Below are 20002 nucleotides of genomic sequence, written 5' to 3'. Positions count from 1 at the left end.
TGAGTGTGTTGGTGGGGGAGAGGGTAGATAATACATATCCGCAACTTTCTGAATCTGCATTCTTAAATAAATTCCATGTAAACTCTGGCAGTTAGCAGCCTGTTTTTCTGTCCCACTCTTCCTTGAAAAAAACGATAGCAGCAAACCTTACAGCCTAAAGAGGAAGCGGGAGCAGGAAGAATATAGATATAGATATGAATATTTAAGAGACAAATGTCTCTGATTTAAAGCACCTCTCACCCCACAGGAAAAAAAAAAAAAGAAAAGAAAAGAAAAGAAAAAGAGCCGAGTTTGGCCAGAAAATACCATGGCTATATACCCAAAGTGAAAAAGGTACTCTCTCAATAAAAAGGACGTCATGCTCACAAGGTGAGACGGGGAGCAAGTTTTGAACCCTTAGCAGCATGTGCCTTGTAATGCCACACCAGCAATACTCACAGCATTGGGACCGCCACACCCTCCAAGGATTAAGATAGTTGCATCATCTATGACAATCTGGGGAGAGGAAGACATTTAAAATAAACCTACAAAGACACAGGCATCTGATCTCCTATGCGTCAGTGGTATATGAAAACAGCCTACCCAGAACCCAAATTAGAGTATTCCAGTCACCATAAACTCTCCATTCTCCCAAAACCATGTCAATTCCGATCCTTGTGAACAAATTACTGATGATTCACCTGAATGGATATATTCCTTGTTGATCAAACATTAACGTGAGCGTACATAAAGTGCAGGGTTCTCTTGAGAAATGAAACAGCAAAGTAAATGTTTTGGGGAGAGGCATAATATAAAGGCACTAAAAATAAATACAACCCATTAGAAGTTGAAAAATAAGTACCAGCAAAAAAGAACGACAAAGTCTCTTTGGCTTATGCATGTTGGCAGCTTACCTGACTCCCTCCTCCCTTTCCCATCCTAACTGGAAGATGCTACAGTGTTTGCTGAATAGTTATTTTAATTCCTGAGCACCTGAGATTGGCCACCTCGAGGATGAGGACTGGGGCCGGAGATGTTCGGCTTGGACCACGCCCACTGCTCGAGGTCAAGGACCCAGACATCGTTGCTCCTATAAGATAAGGAAATAAGGTTGAAGGAGTTGGGAGCTCCCAGGGACCACAGAGATGATATAAATGAGGTTACATTTATATTTTTTAAGTTATTATTTTTAAGTAGGCTCCATGCCCAACATGGGGATTGAACTCATGACCCTGAGATCAAGAGTTGCACGCTCTACCGACTAAGCCAGCCAGGTGCCCCTGGAAGTTACATTTATTTTTTTTTATTTTTATTTTTTTAAAGATTTTATTTATTTATTTGACAGAGAGAGACACAGCGAGAGAGGGAACAGAAGCAGGGGGAGTGAGAGAGAGAGAGAAGCAGGCTTCCTGCGGAGCAGGGAGCCCAATGCGGGGCTCGATCCCAGGACCCTGGGATCATGACCTGAGCCGAAGGCAGACGCTTAACGACTGAGCCACCCAGGTGCCCCTGGAAGTTACATTTATAAAGATGCCCAGCAAAGTGCCATGGTCATAGCATCTTTTTTTTTTTTTTACCATTATAAAAGTTTATTTAACAAAAAAGTTCAATATGAAAATGCACACGACCTGATTTTTATATTGTAGTAAAACAGGTATTATGGAGGGGACATGTGGAAGCAGCTAATTTCTTCTGATGAACACACCCATTGTTTACACTCGCTCCAAGGCTTCTAACATGATGACACTATGTCCTCGTATTACCACCATTCCAATATTGTTCTGTTGCCCACTAGTTGCCATCTCCACACATTCATCTATCACAAGATTCATAAACAGATCGAACCTCCACAATATTCCTTGGACATGTCTGCCACCATTTAATTTCAATGACAATTTCTTGTCCATAAATGTTTTCAACTCGGGAAGTGAGCTTTGCTCATGGGGTCTACTCGGCGAGCTGAAAGATGCCTCCAAACGGAATTCGTGGTGTCCCTCACGCTCTGGTCATAGCATCTTAAACTATATTTTTCTTCCCCTCCTCTCCCTGGAACCCATCTCAAGACCTTCAAACCTTTGCTCTTCCCACTGACCCATAAAGCCTCTTTTCAGGCATGTCTGCAGCCACATACTAGTACCTGAAGTAAGAGTGAACCAGTGATAGCAGGAAATAGCTACTGGTCAAGATATAGCCATTCAAAAGCAAAAACCACAAGGAAGAGAAAAAACTGATGTAAAAGGTAGCTCTATCACTGTCCAGGAGATAAAGATTTATCGATTCTGGCTACAAAAAGTAATTTCACCATGGCTAATGAGATCTGCAGTTTTATTAAGGACAAACTGGCATCTCCAACCCCCAAGGGACCAGTATGGCAAGGACAGACTACTGGAAGGCAGTCACCTCGCTAAGGTCATTTACTCATACAGAGGATCACAGGAATAAGAACTCTAATACTATAAAGTTTACCCTAAACTTTCTCATCCGGGGGGCAGCTCAGTCTCTCCACAACTGTTTTGAAATGGGAAGATGGGGAATACCTTGTCTAACAGAGAAGACAGTTGGGTCTGGAATGCTTCTACTGTTGACAGCTCATCAACTTCCCTCTCATGACCATTAATGCAGCTACCATCAACTCAGATAAAGAGTGATTCCGATGGATTGCTCTGACCCTTGACTCTGGCCTGAGCTGGCCAGTTGTGGCCAGAGATGGTAAGGACAGTAGGTAGGGAGCACAGCCTCACAGAAGTGCATCGGACCTGACAGTTTTCTCCCTCCTACCCACTCCCCCAACCCATCTAATTTGGAGAATGAATCATTTACAACCTGTCCTGTCAATCTACCTCTCTTCTACAAAGCCCAAGAGGGCACAGGCTGGGACACAAAGGAGAGAGCAAGTAAAAGCACTCTGTGCTTCTTAGAAGATGGCCTTCTGTAGGCACAGGTAGAAACAAATAAGGTGGAGGCTATGTAAGAATTTGATCCCACCGAATGAACCACATACCAAATAAAAAGATTCTACACAGCTCTGATTTTATAGAGGAAGTTTTCCAACCTATTGTTCTGTGATTAGGGGATCAAAAACTAGAATGCTAGGAAGCAAGAACTGGTTGGATCAATTAGAACCATGCTGAGGAATACTGACCTGACTAGTTCACTCTTCTGACCCGTTATTCCCAGGAGTATTTGCCTTCAGGTTGATAGGCAGCAAAACCAAGTATACTTACATTTGCCGGGATCCTAAGGAGCCACCGAAGACAATCATTTTATCATCTATCACACAGGAGGAATGGCCAGCCATTGGAGGTGGCCCATGGGTTGTCACAATGCAGTTCCACCTAATACAAAAAGAGAGGAGGGAGCCAGCAAGTCAGCACCACCTGTATCTGGTCTTATGTGTTTAAGGTGGAAACAGTAAGTAGGTATCCTTTAAAATGACAATCCTATCACCTTCAGTGGAGATACTGTTAGGATAATAAATGGAAGATGGCAGAAGGTATTATGCCTTTCCTACAAACCTGCTAAAGCTATGCTCACTTTCAAGTTCTCAGTGTGTATCGCTTAGAGGTGGAGTATAGAGATGACCAGAGACGCCACCATGGCTCCTTGGCTGCTTCAGCCTGATGTGCTAAAGAAGCACCACCTTCCACTTCTTTCTACAGTCCTGATCAGCCGCAGCTGCCAAGAGCCCTGTACTAAGTAGTCCATTACAAGGAAAAAGGAAAAAGAGTGTCAGGAATCAGTCTTCGAGACATAGCAGAGAACAATGAATCATCTGGATCCACAGCATGCCTGAGGAATGAGCAGCCAAAACTGAAGAGCCCCTATTCTCCAAATGGCACATTTATTTTTCTAGGAAGAGGAATAAATCTCTTCCACTTTTTCTCTTTGGAACAGAGGTTCTTAGCTTTATTTTTTTTTTTTTAATTCTTTTTTTCTTCTTCTTTTTTTACCTTTTAAAAAAACTTTTTTAAAGGTAAGCTCTACACCCAACATGGGGCTTGAACTCACAACCTGGAGATCAAGAGTCACATGCTCCCCCAACTGAGCCAGCCGGGCACCCCTTAGCTTTAGGTTTTAAGGGGGTCCTGTAAACTCTTTGAAACTGTCAGCAAATCTGTGCACATGTAAATTTGTTTCCTGGAAAAGAGTCCAGAGCTTTTACCAAATTCTCAGAGATTCCTGGACACAAAAAAGGTAAGTCATTTTATTAGATTTCAAGGATTGAAAAGATCTTATCTTTGTGGCTTACCAGTTTTTAGAAGGTGAGTAAGTGTGTATTTCATCAAAGAATCTCTCTGGTTGGTGTAGGGGATACGGGCTTGGCCGCGTCCAGCCACCAAACAGCACCAGCAGGTCCTTGTACACGACCAGAGTTGCTCCAGCTTTAGGGGAAGGATAGGACCCTAGGAAAGGTCAATAACATCATGGTTAGGATTCAGGGTCTCACAAGCCATAGTTAGGTTGTCTACAGATCACCTTTCCCTGAAAGAATCACAAAAGGGGAACCAATACTATAAAACATAAGGGAAAGGGGGAGAACAAAACTGGTTTGAGGTCTGACAGAAAACCATCACCAATTTATACAACTTGTTTTTAATATAATTGATACACAATGTTATATTAGTTTCAGGTGTACAACATAGTGAATCCACAAGTTTATACATTATGCTAAGTTCACCACAAGTGTAGCTACCGTCTGTTGCCATACATCACTATTATCATATCACTGCCTCATACATCATTTATAATTAAAAGAGAGAAACCTGAGTTAGAGGAAAGTTACTTATTTTGCTTACCTGAAATTAGGGATGAGAGTACCTATCTCATAAGGCTGTTTTGAGTAATACATCTGAGGGGCACCTGGGTGGCTCAGTTGGTTAAGAGCCTGCCTTTGGCAGGGTCCTGGGAATCAAGCCTCACGTTGGGTTCCCTGCTCAGTGGGGAACCTGCTTCATCCTCTTCTCCCCTGCTCGTGCTCGCTCTCACTATGTCTCTCTCTCTCAAATAAATAAATAATCTTAGGGGTGCCTGGGTGGCTCAGTCGTTATGCGTCGCCTTCGGCTCGGGTCGTGATCCCAGGGTCCTGGGATCGAGCCCCGCATCGGGCTCCCTGCTCAGCGGGAAGCCTGCTTCTCCCTCTCCCACTCCCCCTGCTTGTGCTCCCTCTCTCGCTGTGTCTCTGTCAAATAAATAAAATCTTTAAAAAATAAAAAAATAAATAAATAATCTTAAAAAATAAAAAATACACCTGAAGCACATACACAGTGCCTGGCACATAGCAGGTGTTCAATAAATGTTGACTCTCTTGCCCATCCCTTTAATCAGCTTACTGGAACCCACACAGGAAAAGAATGTAAGGAATCTAGCGAGTACAAATACAGGCTAGTACCTGGGTGCAGCGTAAAAACAGCCGCTGTCAGCGAACCTGGGTAAAACAGGTGGCAGCCTGGAGTTCTCCTTTGTGCTGAGTCACATGTTAGCGGGGTGACCTCTAAGCCTCTAGCTGTGGGCCTCACTAGTACAAATGGGGGCAGAATTTCAGGCTCAATATGAAGGCATTCCAACGGAGCTGCAGGCCTGATACCAGCAGTGTCTATTAAGGCCCTCCAGGCTGGACTTCTGAGCTATGTTGACCAAATCTTGAAACAACAGAAATCTGGCTTATGCTAGAAAACCTTAGGGATAACAAATGTCACATAGAAGCAGGATTTCTCAGAGCCTTTTCTGTCTTTTAAATAACAACTGCTATTTCTCCCAATCTCTTACTCTACATGCCACATTCAGTTTGCTAAAGATAAAGAAACTTGTCTCAATACCCAGGTGTCAGTAAATACTGTAATATTCAAGAAAAAAAAATTTTGTTACCACTGCAGGATCCATTAAAAAAAAAAAAAAATCTTAAGCAGAAAGAATCCCAACAGTATATTAAGCTAATAGCAGCTGAGGTGTTCCCATTCAGGTAGAGAGCTGGGCCCCTCCCCTTCAGCAAGGGGTTTTGGGAACATGGTTTGAAAACCCCTCTTAGACTGCTTTAATGGCGTTGATAACAAAGTCTCAAGGCTGGAAAAGTGAGCAAGTGGCTGTCTTCCTTGGGCTCCAACTTAACAGGAACTTCCATGATCTACTGGGAAGGTACCAATCCTCAGACAGTGGAGTGAGCATCTAAGAGTACTATGTGGCATCAGCTATTTTGAGCACTTTCCTAACAGAACAGACATCAATCCAAACAGGATCTGACCACAGAAATGAGTTTTCTCTAGGAATGATTCTCCTGTCAATTAGCAGCACTGACTGAGGGAATACTGGCTGAGGTACTCCATGAGCTTGCTCCTGCTACCCTCATACCCTACTGGAATCATGACTCAGGGGGCTGTTGTCCTTCACAGAGTCTTGTGATCTCTACTTAAAACTTTTGCCTTCCCATGGGACACCTGGGTGGTTCAGTCGGTTAAGCATCTACCTTTGGCTCAGGTCACGATCCCAGGGTCCTGGAATTGAGTCCCACATCGGGCTCCTAGTTCAGCAGGAAGCCTGCTTCTCCCTCTACCTGCCGGTCCCCCTGCTTATGCTCTCTCTCTCTCCATAAATAAAACAACAACAACAACAACAACAAACAAACAAAAAAACCCTTGCCTTCCCAGGAGGAAGCTTCCTAGAAAACTTAATATAGTGGTCTAGTTAAAATGCTAGTATTACCCCAAAATGACTTAATTTGTGAAATACCAAACAATGCTTCAAGTTCTTACCCTTACTTTGGAACTCCTAAATACTAAGAAAAAGTTGGAAAAAAGCAAATAAAACACATAACAGATTCAGATAACACATAACTTAAAAACCTTCTAGACTAAAATTTGGTTTGGGATTTGAAATACTGGAAATCCTGGCTTTTAAAATCAAGTGTACAAAATGAAACAGCACCATTTGCAATGATGTGGATGGAGCTAGAGTGTATTATGCTGAGCAAAATCAGAGAAAGACAAATGCCATATTTTACTCATATGTGGAATTTTAGAAACAAAACGAACAACCGGAGGGGTAGGAGAGGGATAAACCAAGAAACAGACTCTTAACTACAGAGAACAAACTGATGGTCACCAAGGGGAGGTAGGGGGGGGAATGGGTGAAATAAGTGATGGGGAGTAAGGAGGGCACTTGTGATAAGCACTGGGTGGTGTACGGAAGTACCGAATCACTACATTGTACACCTGAAACTAATATTACACTGTATGTTAACTAACTGGAATTTAAATAAAAACTTAAAAAAATAAAATGAAGCAACAGACCAAGGGTCCCCAAAACAGGAAAACATGGAATCAGAAGCGCCTTGCTGGCTCAGTTGGAGGAGCATGCGACTCTTGACCTCGGGATTGTTGAGTTCAAGCCCCATGTCGGGCCTAGCACTTACTTTAAAAAATAAACTGATTAAATTTTTAAAAAATCATGGAAATGATCAAACAGAATTCTTAATTGGCCATTTGTATCAAATCTATATCAAAAAATTTTAAGTGCAGGGCACCTGGGTGGCTGAGTTGGTTAAGTGTCCGGTTCTTGATTTTGGCCCAGGTCAAGATCTCAGGGTGGCTGAGTTCAGCCCCATGTCCAGCTCTGCACTGAGTGTGGTGCCTGCTTCAGATTCTCTCTCCTTCTCCCTCTGCCCGCCCTTCCCCCCACACTCACTCACTCACACACTCTCTCAAATAAATAAATCTCAAAAATAAATTTTAGGGTGCCTGGGTGGCTCAGTCGTTAAGCGTCTGCCTTCGGCTCGGGTCATGGTCCCAGGGTCCTAGGATCAAGCCCCGCATCGGGCTCCCTGCTCTGAGGGAAGCCTGCTACTCCCCCTGCTTGTGTTCCCTCTCTCGCTGTCTCTCTCTCTGTCAAATAAATAAATAAAATCTTACAAAAAAAATAAAATAGGGTGCCTGGGTGGCTCAGTTGGTTAAGGACTGCCTTCGGCTCAGGTTATGATCCTGGAGTCCCAGGATCGAGTCCCGCATCGGGCTCCCTGCTTGGCAGGGAGTCTGCTTCTCCCTCTGACCCTCCTCCCTCTCATGCTCTCTGTCTCTCATTCTCTCTCTCTCTCAAATAAATAAAATCTTTAAAATAAATAAATAAAATAAAATAAAACTCATTCTCTTAGCCATTATATTAAACTGCTCTTCATACATATACATACATTCTTTCTGAGTAGTTGCCACAAGCAAGTCAGATAAACTTTAAAAGGTGGGAGTGTTTCAAAGCTGAAAAAATACTTTCCTAAGAATTAATTAGGTAGGCCACAGAGAAAGAGTACACAAGAGAGGTAAATAAACTCAACAGAAGGCTATTCTTAGGACCTCTTTTTCCCCACAAGACTCTGGGTCACAACCTACCGCTGTTACAGGACCCTTTACTTATTCTCTGAACTCTCCAATGAAGGGTAAACTGGGGCCAGTGACAATGACATATCAATCCTTAAGAATCACCTTAGGTAAGGACTTTCCAAAGTGACTTCTTGGGGTGCCTGAGTGGCTCAGTCAGTTAAGTGTCTGCCTTCAGCTCAGGTCATGATCCCAGAGTCCCAGGATCAAGCCCCGCTTTGGGCTCCCTGCTCAGTGGGGAATCTGCTTCTCCCTCTGACCCTCCCCCGTCTCATGCTCTCTCAAGTAAATAAAATCTTTAAAAAAAAATGGTGACTTCTCAAATATCTTGACCTTTTAGAAAGCCAAAATCCTTCCCTCTACTTCCTATCCCAAGGAGTGGGAGAACTCCCTCATCCAGCATTTCCAAGGCCTATTTCATGTCACAAATACATATTTTAATTTCAGCATCTTAAATATTTTGACAACTAAGTAGGGTCATACTTAAAAAGTTAACTGTGTTCCTCCACCTAAATTTGTAAGGAAGGTGGGAAAAAATTACCACACAAGAACAAATGAAGCGGGGGGGGGGGGGGGGGGGGGGGGGGGGGGAAAAAAAAAGAAAAGCACAGAATTCAACATACAGCCCCTATATAGTTAGTTCAGGTAGGAGAAGTCAAAAATACTAATGTATCAGATTTTCTATGACCCAATTATGCATATAATGTTTGTATTTGTTGCAAATTGGATACTTTTAAATTCTTGTTACTTTAAGAATCAATAGTGAAGCCTCTGTAAAAAGTTCCTAATTTGATCATTTCTAAGAATCTACGTATTTCTTTTTTTAATTTAATTTTATTTATTTGAGAGAGCAAGAGCAGGAAGGGGAGGGGAGAAGAGAGAGGAGGAGGAGTAGAAACAGACTCCCCGCTGAGCCCGGAGCCCCACCCTAGGGCTCCATCCCAGGACCTTGAGATCAGGACCTGAGCTGAAGGCAGACACTTAACCGACTGAGCCACCCAGGCACCCTCCTATTTTGAATTTGTCTAAAGCAGAGGGTCTTTAACTCCCCTCCCAATGATCTTAGTTCAAGGTTTACAAATCAAATGAATTAAATTTATCGTGAGGTCAGAGACTGCAGGGGTCAATGAACTTTGGCAATTTCTGTAAGTTGAAGAGTAAACGGTCTTTTTAGCCAAGTGGGGTTCTCGAAAGCAAACAAGTTTGTACTAGAATTTTGAAAAAACAAGAAAACTCATATTCAAATTACATACCTTTATCTATGTTTTAAAGTTCCAAGAAAAGCAAGCTATTTCAAGAGTACTTAAAACTTTCTAAAAAACCCAAAACACACAAAAAAACCTCAAAACAGAACCACACCGTTAGATAAGGGAAATAACTTTTATATGAACTAGCCCTAGACAAAACGTGGGGTCCAAAACTTTGAAGAATTGTACATACGTACATCCAATTCATCCCATACAGTAGCTAGAATGATACCATATTTGTTTAATAATTTTTTATTAACACACACCTGCATACCATGCTAGAGACTGATTTATTGGAAATCTGGTACATTATAAAGTACTTTGACAACAGCAGACCCTCCACAGTTAAGAGGCCCATCATCATCATCATGGTGACGTATGATGAAATAAATCCCCTTCCCTCAAGAAAATTCATATATGAAGGATTTATACTCATTAGGACATCTCTTGGCCTACCTTCAAAATAATGTGCCTACTAAGCCTCTAGACAGAGTCTAAATATCACTGTATCACAAAAGCTGAGGAAGAAAGGGTGTCGATCCCATGCAGGCTCTTGTCAAGCACCACAGGACCGAACGTGCCCATATCAAACCATGTTACTCGGGCCTGTTCCCCCAGAGCCAATAGTTAGCCTCACAGGGTTCATTCCCCAAACATAATCACACAGCAGATAGGATCAATGGAGCAAATCTCTGAACAAGGCACAAACCAAAAAGGCAGCTGTGGGAAACTGGATAATCAGACAGGCACCCTCTACACAGAACTAACATTCCCTAAAATTGCTAATTAGTTCAGATGCTTCCCAAGGTTCCTATGAAATCAGGGAATTTCACATGTGAAAGACAGTGGCAGAATTACAAGGCATTCTTGTTTACTTTTGCAAAGAAGATGGTAAAACAGTGAAGCAATTTCAAATTCTGGTTTGGTTTCTTTGCCACTTTCCCACAACTGTAGTTTCTATTCACACAGAACGAAGGACTAGAAGAACAGCTCAAATGTTTGATACAAGATAAAACAAGTACTGGTTTTAATTAGGGATGCGTATAATTTTATGCATGGCTAAAACATTATTTCTACGTCTCTATTCCATGATCGGTCTTTATTAATATTATCGATTTATTATTAAGGTGTTATAAACAATAGCCACCGTCCCCCTGGAGCGTTAGTTCTCAAACTCCAGCTTACGTTAAGTTAAAAGCAGCTGGAGGACTTGTTACAATGCAGATCTCTGGGCCTCACTTCTGCCTTTCTTATTTAGTAGGTATGGGGTGGGGGCCCAAAAGTTACATTTCTAACAAGCTTCCAGGTGATGTTCATGTTTGGGGACTAGACTTTGAAAACCATGTTGTAGAGTTAAACCACCCTTGAGTGAGCCTGTTAGATAATGCTCCTAAATGACATTAACATGGAATACATACAGCCTGCCTTTCTTTTCTTTCCTTCCCTTCCCCTTCCCTCCTACCTTCCTTCCTTTCTAAGATTTACTTATTTGAGAGAGAGAGAGGAAGTGAGCGCATGTGTGTGTAAGGGGGCGGGGGAGGCAGGGAGAAGAGAGGAAGAGAATCTCAAGCAGACTCCCTGCTGAGTGCAGGGTCCCACATGGGGCTCCATCCCACCACCCATAAGATCACAACCTGAGCCTAAGCCAAGAGGCATACGCTCAACTGACTGCGCCACCCAGGCAACCCATACAGAGTTTCTTCTATGCACACTCAGTATATGACTATATGGAAACCTTCATTTTGGTTAATAAAGTAAGGACAAAGGTCCAAAGTGGGCTTTCCTCAACAAATGCTTTGCTCACAGGGGTGCTGAAAGGAACCCTCACATTTTCAGTATACAAACATTTCTCCTCATCTACATACAGGTCACTTAACTTATACTTTGCAAAATAAATAAAAGGGAAAAAAAAAGTTCTACCTACTGGCTTTCAGGCAAATAGCTTTAAGACTTATTTACAGCAACACAGGTTACCTGCTAATAGTTCTCCATGACTCTGAAAATAGAAAGACGGACGACTAGGAATTAGGGACTTACAGGAGGTAAAGTTTGAAAACGACTATGAACATGAAAAATTTAACCATGGGACTCATGAGCATACTAACAGATCCAGAAGAAAAATACTGGACAAAAATATTTTATTTTGCTCATGGAATTCCAGAATATTCTGCTCTGTGATTTGCTTCTTTTTTTTTTTTTAAGATTTTATTTATTTATTTGACAGAGAAAGACACAGCGAGAGAGGGAACACAAGCAGGGGGAGAGGGAGAAGCAGGCTTCCCGCCGAGCAGGGAGCCGGATGTGGGGCTCGATCCCAGGACCCTGGGATCATGACCTGAGCCGAAGGCAGACGCTTAACGACTGAGCCACCCAGGCGCCCCTGTGATTTGCTTTTTAAAGGGGGCTTGGTCTAAACTGGTTCTTAACTGGCAATCAAAAGATTTTCCTCTGGATGCTTTCAAATATTTTACAGTAATGATGCCGATGGGGACGTTAAAGCATGAATAACTGCTGAGGTTCCAGGTCACAGTCCCCACGTCGTGTTAGCAACTCTTCACATGCACTCATTTTCACATGCAGGGTAGGTCCAAAGAAAAGCACTCCCTCGCAGCTCCACAGGCAGCACCCTAAGTCCTTCCCACACAGAACTGGCCTCCAGGGCAAAGTAAGACCAGACAGACCAGACTGACCTACAATCCTACCTCACAGCTTCTTTTGTGTGGGTGCTACTTCTCTGTGGTAGCCAGGAGCCTCGAGTTGGTGTGTGCACAGGGGGTGGGAGAGATGAATTTTGCTGAGAGAATCCAAGCTGGGTCTTGGGAAGCTGACCAAGCCTTTGGCTTGATAGAGCTGTCATTATGGTAGTGTGTGAAGTGACTGACCTTGATAGCAACAGTTCAGAGGTCAGGAAAAGAATAATTTGGAAAGGCATTTCCCAGAACACCACATTAGCATCTGAATCAAAAAACCTAGAGGGTAGGAGAGGACAGGCTAGAAAGTAAAAGGCAAGAAATCCCTCAAAGAAAAACTGCTGGAGTTGTAATTTAACTGCTTCCATCTCTAAACTATTGATTTTATAGGTAATACTTTGTCACAGAAACAAGGAAAGCATGTTGCACAGTTTTATCGTTTGAGGAATGGAGAGACAAAAAGGAAAACTGAGAACATTTTACAATTTCTGAGTATAAAATCTGTCTTGGGCTGTAAACACCTGGAAGACAAATAATTACTCAGAATGGTCTCCAAAGTACACAGCCAAGGTCCACAGGGGTTCTGTCTGGAAAAGATAACAGTCTCTCTCCTGATAATGAAAATATGTCCAATTTACAATCAATGTGGCCAATAATAATTACAATAAGCCTTTGCATTTATAGAGATACCCTCAGAAGATACAAAAATATAATGCTTATTTTACAGAAACAAAGTAGGAAGCAAATATAAAGCTATTATTTGGCTAAGTCACTAGAGAACCCCTAAACAGCTTTCTAGAACTTGGTTCTAGTCAAGTATGCTGTTTAAACAGTCTAAAATAGAGATTTAAGTTACAAGGAACATGGTACCGGATGCAGAACACTAAATTCTTCTGCACAGGCATGGCCTTCTTTAGGACCTCTGCCAGCACATCCCTCCCATGCTGAGCTAAAGAGCCTCCTGGAAGAGGAGGGGTACACAGGGAGGGACATCCTGTATCTATTTCAGTCCCAGAACTTAGCACACTGTGTTGAAATTATCCATTTAGAGTCTCCCAGTAAGATTTTACTATCCTAAAGAGCAAGAAGTATTTCTTATGAAAATGCTGAACTAAACCCAACCCTGGAAACCAAATGGTTAAAGATCCCTCCTGAGTTGGGATAAGAAGTGGCTCCAGTTAATCACAGCCTACCCTGGAGGCATCAGCCAGTCACTCAGCAGGGGTAAGGCCCAACACTTTTTGGGGTGTCTCCCTTACACTGCCATTTTTTTTTCTTTTCCTATTTCATTCTTCAGTTGCAAAATGGCCAGAAAGTTACTGACTGATATCAAAACAATTCACTGATATTAGACAAAGCCTGTCTGGATCTCGGGCTTTAGGGCATAGATTTTCATTATTATAATTATACCCACATCAAAACATCACTCCTTGGGTCACTTACAGAACATCCAAAACAAGAGGAACTTTTATAATAGGCATGAGAAACGTTTAGATCCTGTATGCTTGCCACAGGCATTAACAAAAAGAAATTCCCTATTGGCATTGTTTTCACTTCTAAATAAACCCAGGAGAAAGGCCACTTGATGAATAGGATAGCACTTATCAGCTAAAAATTAACAACATGAAACCAATAATAGTTCCTTGTTACCATTTCAAGTAGTCCTTTCGATTCAATTTCTCCTGGAAGAGAAGAGGTCCACAGTCTGCTTAATCTGATAACTTGTTAATTGCAGTTCTAATGGGGGTTGGAGAGTGGGTACCCTTTGAAGTGGCTCTGTTTAGAAGTAAAAACAATGTTGCTAGTCATAAGTTTCTGGCCTGGTGTCAAAACAGGAAAATCCTAGTCAGGCGGGAGAGCCAAACTGAAATATGGTATAATCTTATTTATTCTCTCTCCTGGAAGACTAGGGTTTACCCAGATTTGTGCTATGCAAATTTTCCCACTCTTCTCTCCAGCAGGAGAGAATGTGTACCCACCTTAGAAAAGCATGTATTCTGGAAAAATCCCAGGTTCTGAACTTTATACATAAACAGGAAGGATTCCTTCCTTTCCTAGGGGAACCCACTGGCTCTGCTCTCATGCACATCTCCCGAGACCACCACAGATCCAGGTTGTTTCCAGGACTGCAAATGGCTAGAGGAGACAAGGAGAAATCACCAACTCATAAAGAAGATTAACCAGTAACGGGTCCAGGGATCAGGAAGTTGCTAATGTAACGAAGAACTTAAAGTAGTAGCTTAAGTCATATCCTATGCCTTCTTCACAGAGATTATTAACACCTGGAAGTGGTATCTGGGCACCTGAGTGCCTTCCTTCTATGAAAACAGAAAAATGTTTAAAATACTTCACAGTCATTTTAATCAAAAGCAAATCATCTTAATAAAAACACATAACTGGCCTTAAAAATAAATTGTAACAAATTGTGAAAAGAATCCAAATTCATTAGTGTGCTACTTCTTTCTTCATAAATCAGATTTCCTTTAAAAATCCATGCGTCCATACAGAAGTCCGGACTCGACACAGTTTGTAACTTATTTTTTTTTTTAAGATTTTATTTACTTATTTGAGAGAGAGAGAGAAGAGCAGGGGGAGGAGCAGAGGGAGAGCGACAAGCGGATTCCGTGTTGAGCAGAGTCTGACACGGGGCTCGACCCCACGACCTGAGATCATGACCTGAGCTGAAATCAAGAGTTAGATGCACAGGCGTGGCCTTCTTTGGGACTTGTGTGTGACTGAGCCACACAGGCGCCCCTATAACTTATTTTAAACATGCTGTCTGCTGTCTGCAACCACCAGTCATTCTCTCCTTAGTGCTTTATGTTCTCTGTATGCACTGACTGGTTTACTGTCTGTCCCCGACAGGCCCTGCATCTTGTTCACACCTGTACCTGCTGTAGAGCTGGGACAGCACCGGCCATACATGCTCAATAAATAAAGGCATGAAAAGGAATACAGACGGATGAATGCAATCGCTTTTCAAGCTCTGGGAACTTGAGGATAACTTCTGATTACTCCCCACTCCATAACTAGTACTTCAGTATATGTAAAGGTGTCAACTTCATCAGATTCTATATCCCTTCTCCAGCTGAATACCGTAAGGGATAAAATCTGAATAGAAACTAGGAAAGGTAGGTATTACCATCTCTACTCTAAAGGTAAGGCAAGGGGCGTCTGGGTGGTTCAGTCGTTAAGCGTCTGCCTTCGGCTCAGGTCATGATCCCAGGGTCCTGGGATCGAGCCCCGCATCGGGCTCCCTGCTCAGCGGGAAGCCTGCTTCTCCCTCTCCCACTCCCCCTGCTTATGTTCCCTCTCTCGCTGTGTCTCTCTCTGCCAAATAAATAAAATCTTTAAAAAAAAAAAAAAGGTAAGGCAAATGAGATGTTAAATAACCCATTTAAGGTTGCCAGTTACTGAGCAACAGAGATCTGATGCAAACCTGTGTCTGCCTGGCACAAAAACCAAGCTCTTAATGGTGTTACCAACCAGCCTCCCTCCCTCTTCCAACACATTCTTCCCATCACTTTCGGTGAGGAGGCCCTCATTATGAGCAGTATCTTTAATTATTAGACAAGCAGTCGTTCCTCCCCAACCCTCTATAATACTTAGTTACATCATCAGATCTTCCTACTTAGAGCAGGACTAAGCGAACATAGGACTCTCTGGGATATTCACCATATCTAGAATATTCCTTTTCTTTTTTTAAAGATTTTTATTATTATTATTTTTAAGTAATTTCCACAGCCAGTGTGGGCTCGAACTGACAATCCCGAGATCAAGAGTCACATGCCCTACCGACTGAGCCAGCCAGGCGCCGCCCCTAGAATATTTCTTAAAGTTGATAAGTGGGTCTTAAGTAAGTAAGAAATGAATGATATGTCCACAAACTTATATGAGAATGTTAACTGTAACTATATTCAAAATAGAAATAACCCAAGTATCCATCAACAGGAGAGGAGGATGGGTTAAAAAAAAAAACAGTAGTATATTCACGTTATGGAACACTCAGAGCAATGAAAAGGAAAAACCACTGGTAAATGCAACCACACAGATGAATCTCACACAAACCAAGATGAATCTCAAATCACTTAGAAGTCAAAAGGTGGTTACCTCTGTGGGGAGTGGTATTGATAGGAAAAGGCATGAGGGAACTTTCTGAAGTGATAGAAGTATTTTGTATCTTGACCTGGGTGATAATCACATGGCTGTATACACTTTTTTTTAATGAGTTTTAGTTATTTATTCAATTTTTATTTATTTATTTATTTATTTTTATTTTTTTTTTAAGATTTTATTTATTTATTTGACAGAGAGAGACACAGCGAGAGAGGGAACACAAGTAGGGGGAGTGGGAGAGAGAGAAGCAGGCTTCCCGCGGAGCAGGGAGCCCGATGCAGGGCTCGATCCCAGGACCCTGGGATCATGACCTGAGCCGAAGGCAGACGCTTAACCGACTGAGCCACCCAGGTGCCCCTATTTATTCAGTTTTTAAAAAGATTTTATTTATTTATTTGACAGAGAGAGACAGCGAGAGAGGGAACACAAGCAGGGGCAGAGGGAGAGGGAGAAGCAGGCTCCTTGCCAAGCAGGGAGCCTGAATTGGGGCTCGACCCAGGACCCCGGGATCATGACCAGAACCGAAGGCAGACGCTTAACGACTAAGCCACCCAGGCACCCCTCAAATTTTTTTTTTAAGAGAGCACACATGTGTTGGGAGAGGGGCAGAGGGGAAGGGAGAGAGAGAAAATCTTAAGCAGGCTCCACGCCCAGCACAGAGCCTGATGTGGGGCTTGATCTTACAACCCTGAGATCACCTGAACTGAAATCAAGAGTCAGGGACTTAAGCAACTGACCCCTACATTTTTTTTTTTTTTTTTTTTTAAGATTTATTTGAGAAAGAGAGTGGTGGGGGGAGAGGGAGAGAGAGAACCTCAAGCAGACTTCCTGCTGAGTGCGAAGTGTGGAGCCTGACGCAGGGCTCAATCCCAGGACTCTGAGATCACGACCTGGGCTGAAATCAAGAGTTGGACCTTCAACCGACTGAGGCACCCCACCCAGGCATCCCTGTATACATGCTTTTACAAGTTGGAGCTGTGTACTTAAGATTTGTTCATTTTACTATACATAAATTACATCTTGAAAAAGTATCGTTAAGAAAAAAAGAACAGCTAATGTCTGAGCTGATAGGGTGAACTATCCACCATGTTTATGCCACTGTCACATGGCATCACCCACCGCTTTAACCAGTAAACAGAAAGACCACTGATCCACTGCCAGAAAATTCATTATGTGAGGTCTTCAAGAACATACTCCTCAAATAAAATGCAATCATGCTATAACTCACACATGTAAATCAAACAAACAGCAAGAAACATTTTAAGATTGGGCAATGGATGGGGCGCCTGGGTGGCTCAGTCGTTAAGCGTCTGCCTTCGGCTCAGGTCATGATCCCAGGGTCCTGGGATCAAGCCCCACATCGGGCTCCCTGCTCTGCGGGAAGCCTGCTTCTCCCTCTCCCACTCCCCCTGCTTGTGTTCCCTCTCTCACTGTGTCTCTCTCTGTCAAATAAATAAATAAAATTAAAAAAAAAAAAAAAGATTGGGCAATGGATTTCAGAAACCTTACTAAAATGGGAAAGAAGGCAAAAAAGGAACACAGCATAAAAGCCAACAAATCAAATATAAAATCCATAGCCCATAACCACTTCTAGAGAGAATTATGGAACAAAGGAAATTATCCGTGGCACTGCTTGTGTGAAAAGTAGGATTCATTAAAGCAACAGTTCAGGAGTTCATTTCCCAAAGAGATGGGAGGTAGTTTCTAAGCTCTGAAAGGATAAGGTAGTATCCAAGGATTTGCTGATATTTCAAGTTAATAAATGACCCATCACAACCCTTGCCCACCAAGAAAGACCACCCAAGAGATCCTTTACAAATCTTCTCAAAGTTACAAGAGCTAGAAAGCTTGAGAAACTGGACCAATCCTGACTGTATAGAGAATAAACAACCAAATAATATGCACTGGGCAGGAGCTGGTACAAGGCATTGCTGAGTGTCCTAAAAACCAATAGTGTCATCCATACGGCAGGAGTCAGGAACGACTCTAGGATAGTATCTTCTGTGTTCCCCCCACATAAGATTAGCCTTCTGCAATTTCATTCAGGACACAAAGTAAAATCAATAAATCTATATAGCAACTGAGATACATAGGGATAAAGCATCATGCAAAATGAAGTTTACTGTGCTCATAACACATCAAGTGCTGTTGGGGGGAGGGGAGGTTATGTGGATACCTGAGAAAAACAGGAACACTAGATGGTCTGAGAGTTTTACTGCACAGGAAACCCAAGCGCAACCAAAAACTGCTTGTCAAGATGGTAGGCAGACAGGATAACAGTACGCAGATATGAAAGCCCAGAATTCTCTCCCTCTCTCTTTGTTAAGATTTTGTTTATTTATTTGACAGGGGGTAGTGGGGGGGCAGGCAGGCAGAGGGAGAGGGACTAGCAGCAGACTCCCCGCTGAGCAGGGAGCCCAATGCAGGACTTGATCCCAGGCCCCTGGGATCATGACCGGAGCCAAAAGCAGACGCTTCACCAACTGAGACACCCAGGCACCCCTAATGACCTGTTTTCAGAACAGAGAACAGAAGCTTGGAGTGTATTTGAAAGGCATATGTGTCCTCTTGTTACATGGTCCGATATTTACCAGTTGATAAGCATCCACCTCTCTCTCATCTCCACAGAACTGGCATTCTCAGAACACATCTGCATATAATGGTAATTTAAAAAAATGTATAAAGTGTTTAGATGCAAAACAATACTAAAAAGCAGACTCTAATGCCTGTGAGTAAGTACACTAATACATTATTTTTAAAATTCCACATTCAGCTATTTCAATGTTAACACTGACACCTGGGACCTACACCGAGGAAAGGACTGTGTGATCTTTTCTAGAACAGACTCTCCTGGTTAGCTGTTTTGGTTATACCTGGTGCCAGGTATCAGTCCCACACTCCCTTACTTGTTTTGACATTTCCTGGACACGTTACCACAGGCTCAGGAAAAGGCAGTAGAGAACCTAAGACTAAACTTTTCTACCAGACACAGGACAGCAAAACATCAATGGATCCAAGAGCCCTATGTGCATCATTTTTAAGGTTTCATTTACATAGTAAGAGAAACAATGACACTCTGGGCAGTTATTTCTGGACAGTTCCAGAACTTTCCAGCTTCTAAGGCTATCCTGGCCTTCCCACAGACATCTGATACGACCGATATGACCAATACTCTTTCTTTTTGCTATCCAACTCCAAAAGTAAACTAGTTTTTCTGCTGGATTACTTACTGATTTGGGAAGATGTTATTATCCATTTAGGGAACAGTCCTAATGAAACAAAATTATTTCCAGTAGAGCTTTTGGCTCTGGGTAGTTGGAAAGATCTGGATGTGCTAGGTCATAATAAAAAAGATGTTGTCTTCAGCATTCTGCTCCCCACCAAAAAGTTTTAAAAAGTCATGTTGATATTTAAAAATTTCCTAAGCTTTGAAAATTTTTCTTCAAATGACACACCCTCTGCTCATTATCCTTTCCTGACTCTGATGATAGACATAACAGCCAGATAGCTTAGTTATTCCCCCCAAATTCCATGGAAGATCAAGGACCAAGGACAACTACAAATAAAGGGAATCACAGGAAAAGAAAAATAAACTAGGAAAAAAAAAATT

General features: G+C 42.4%; 2 protein-coding genes across 2 annotated transcripts in view; both read right to left on the bottom strand.

The window, feature by feature from the left end:
- The window catches only part of FBXO42 (F-box protein 42), a 100001-nt gene that overhangs the window by 2559 nt on the left and 77440 nt on the right, over positions 1 to 20002 (bottom strand). Inside the window, exons 5-8 of the mRNA XM_035019696.1 lie at positions 4229 to 4382; positions 3204 to 3314; positions 973 to 1069; positions 439 to 495 (exon numbers count right to left, since the gene is read on the bottom strand). Coding sequence (XP_034875587.1) covers positions 439 to 495; positions 973 to 1069; positions 3204 to 3314; positions 4229 to 4382 — 419 coding nt within the window. The remainder of the gene's footprint in view (positions 1 to 438; positions 496 to 972; positions 1070 to 3203; positions 3315 to 4228; positions 4383 to 20002) is intronic.
- On the bottom strand, positions 1541 to 3186 carry LOC118019959 (small nuclear ribonucleoprotein G-like). The gene has a single exon (XM_035019697.1). The coding sequence runs from the start codon at positions 1884 to 1886 to the stop codon at positions 1692 to 1694; it is 195 nt and encodes a 64-aa protein (XP_034875588.1). The 5' UTR covers positions 1887 to 3186; the 3' UTR covers positions 1541 to 1691.

This window comes from Mirounga leonina, unplaced genomic scaffold, assembly GCF_011800145.1.
Source record: "Mirounga leonina isolate KUSES-001 unplaced genomic scaffold, KU_Mleo_1.0 Mir_173, whole genome shotgun sequence".
NCBI classification, from domain to species: Eukaryota; Metazoa; Chordata; class Mammalia; order Carnivora; family Phocidae; genus Mirounga; species Mirounga leonina.
This window is presented reverse-complemented; position numbering and strand designations above follow the sequence as displayed.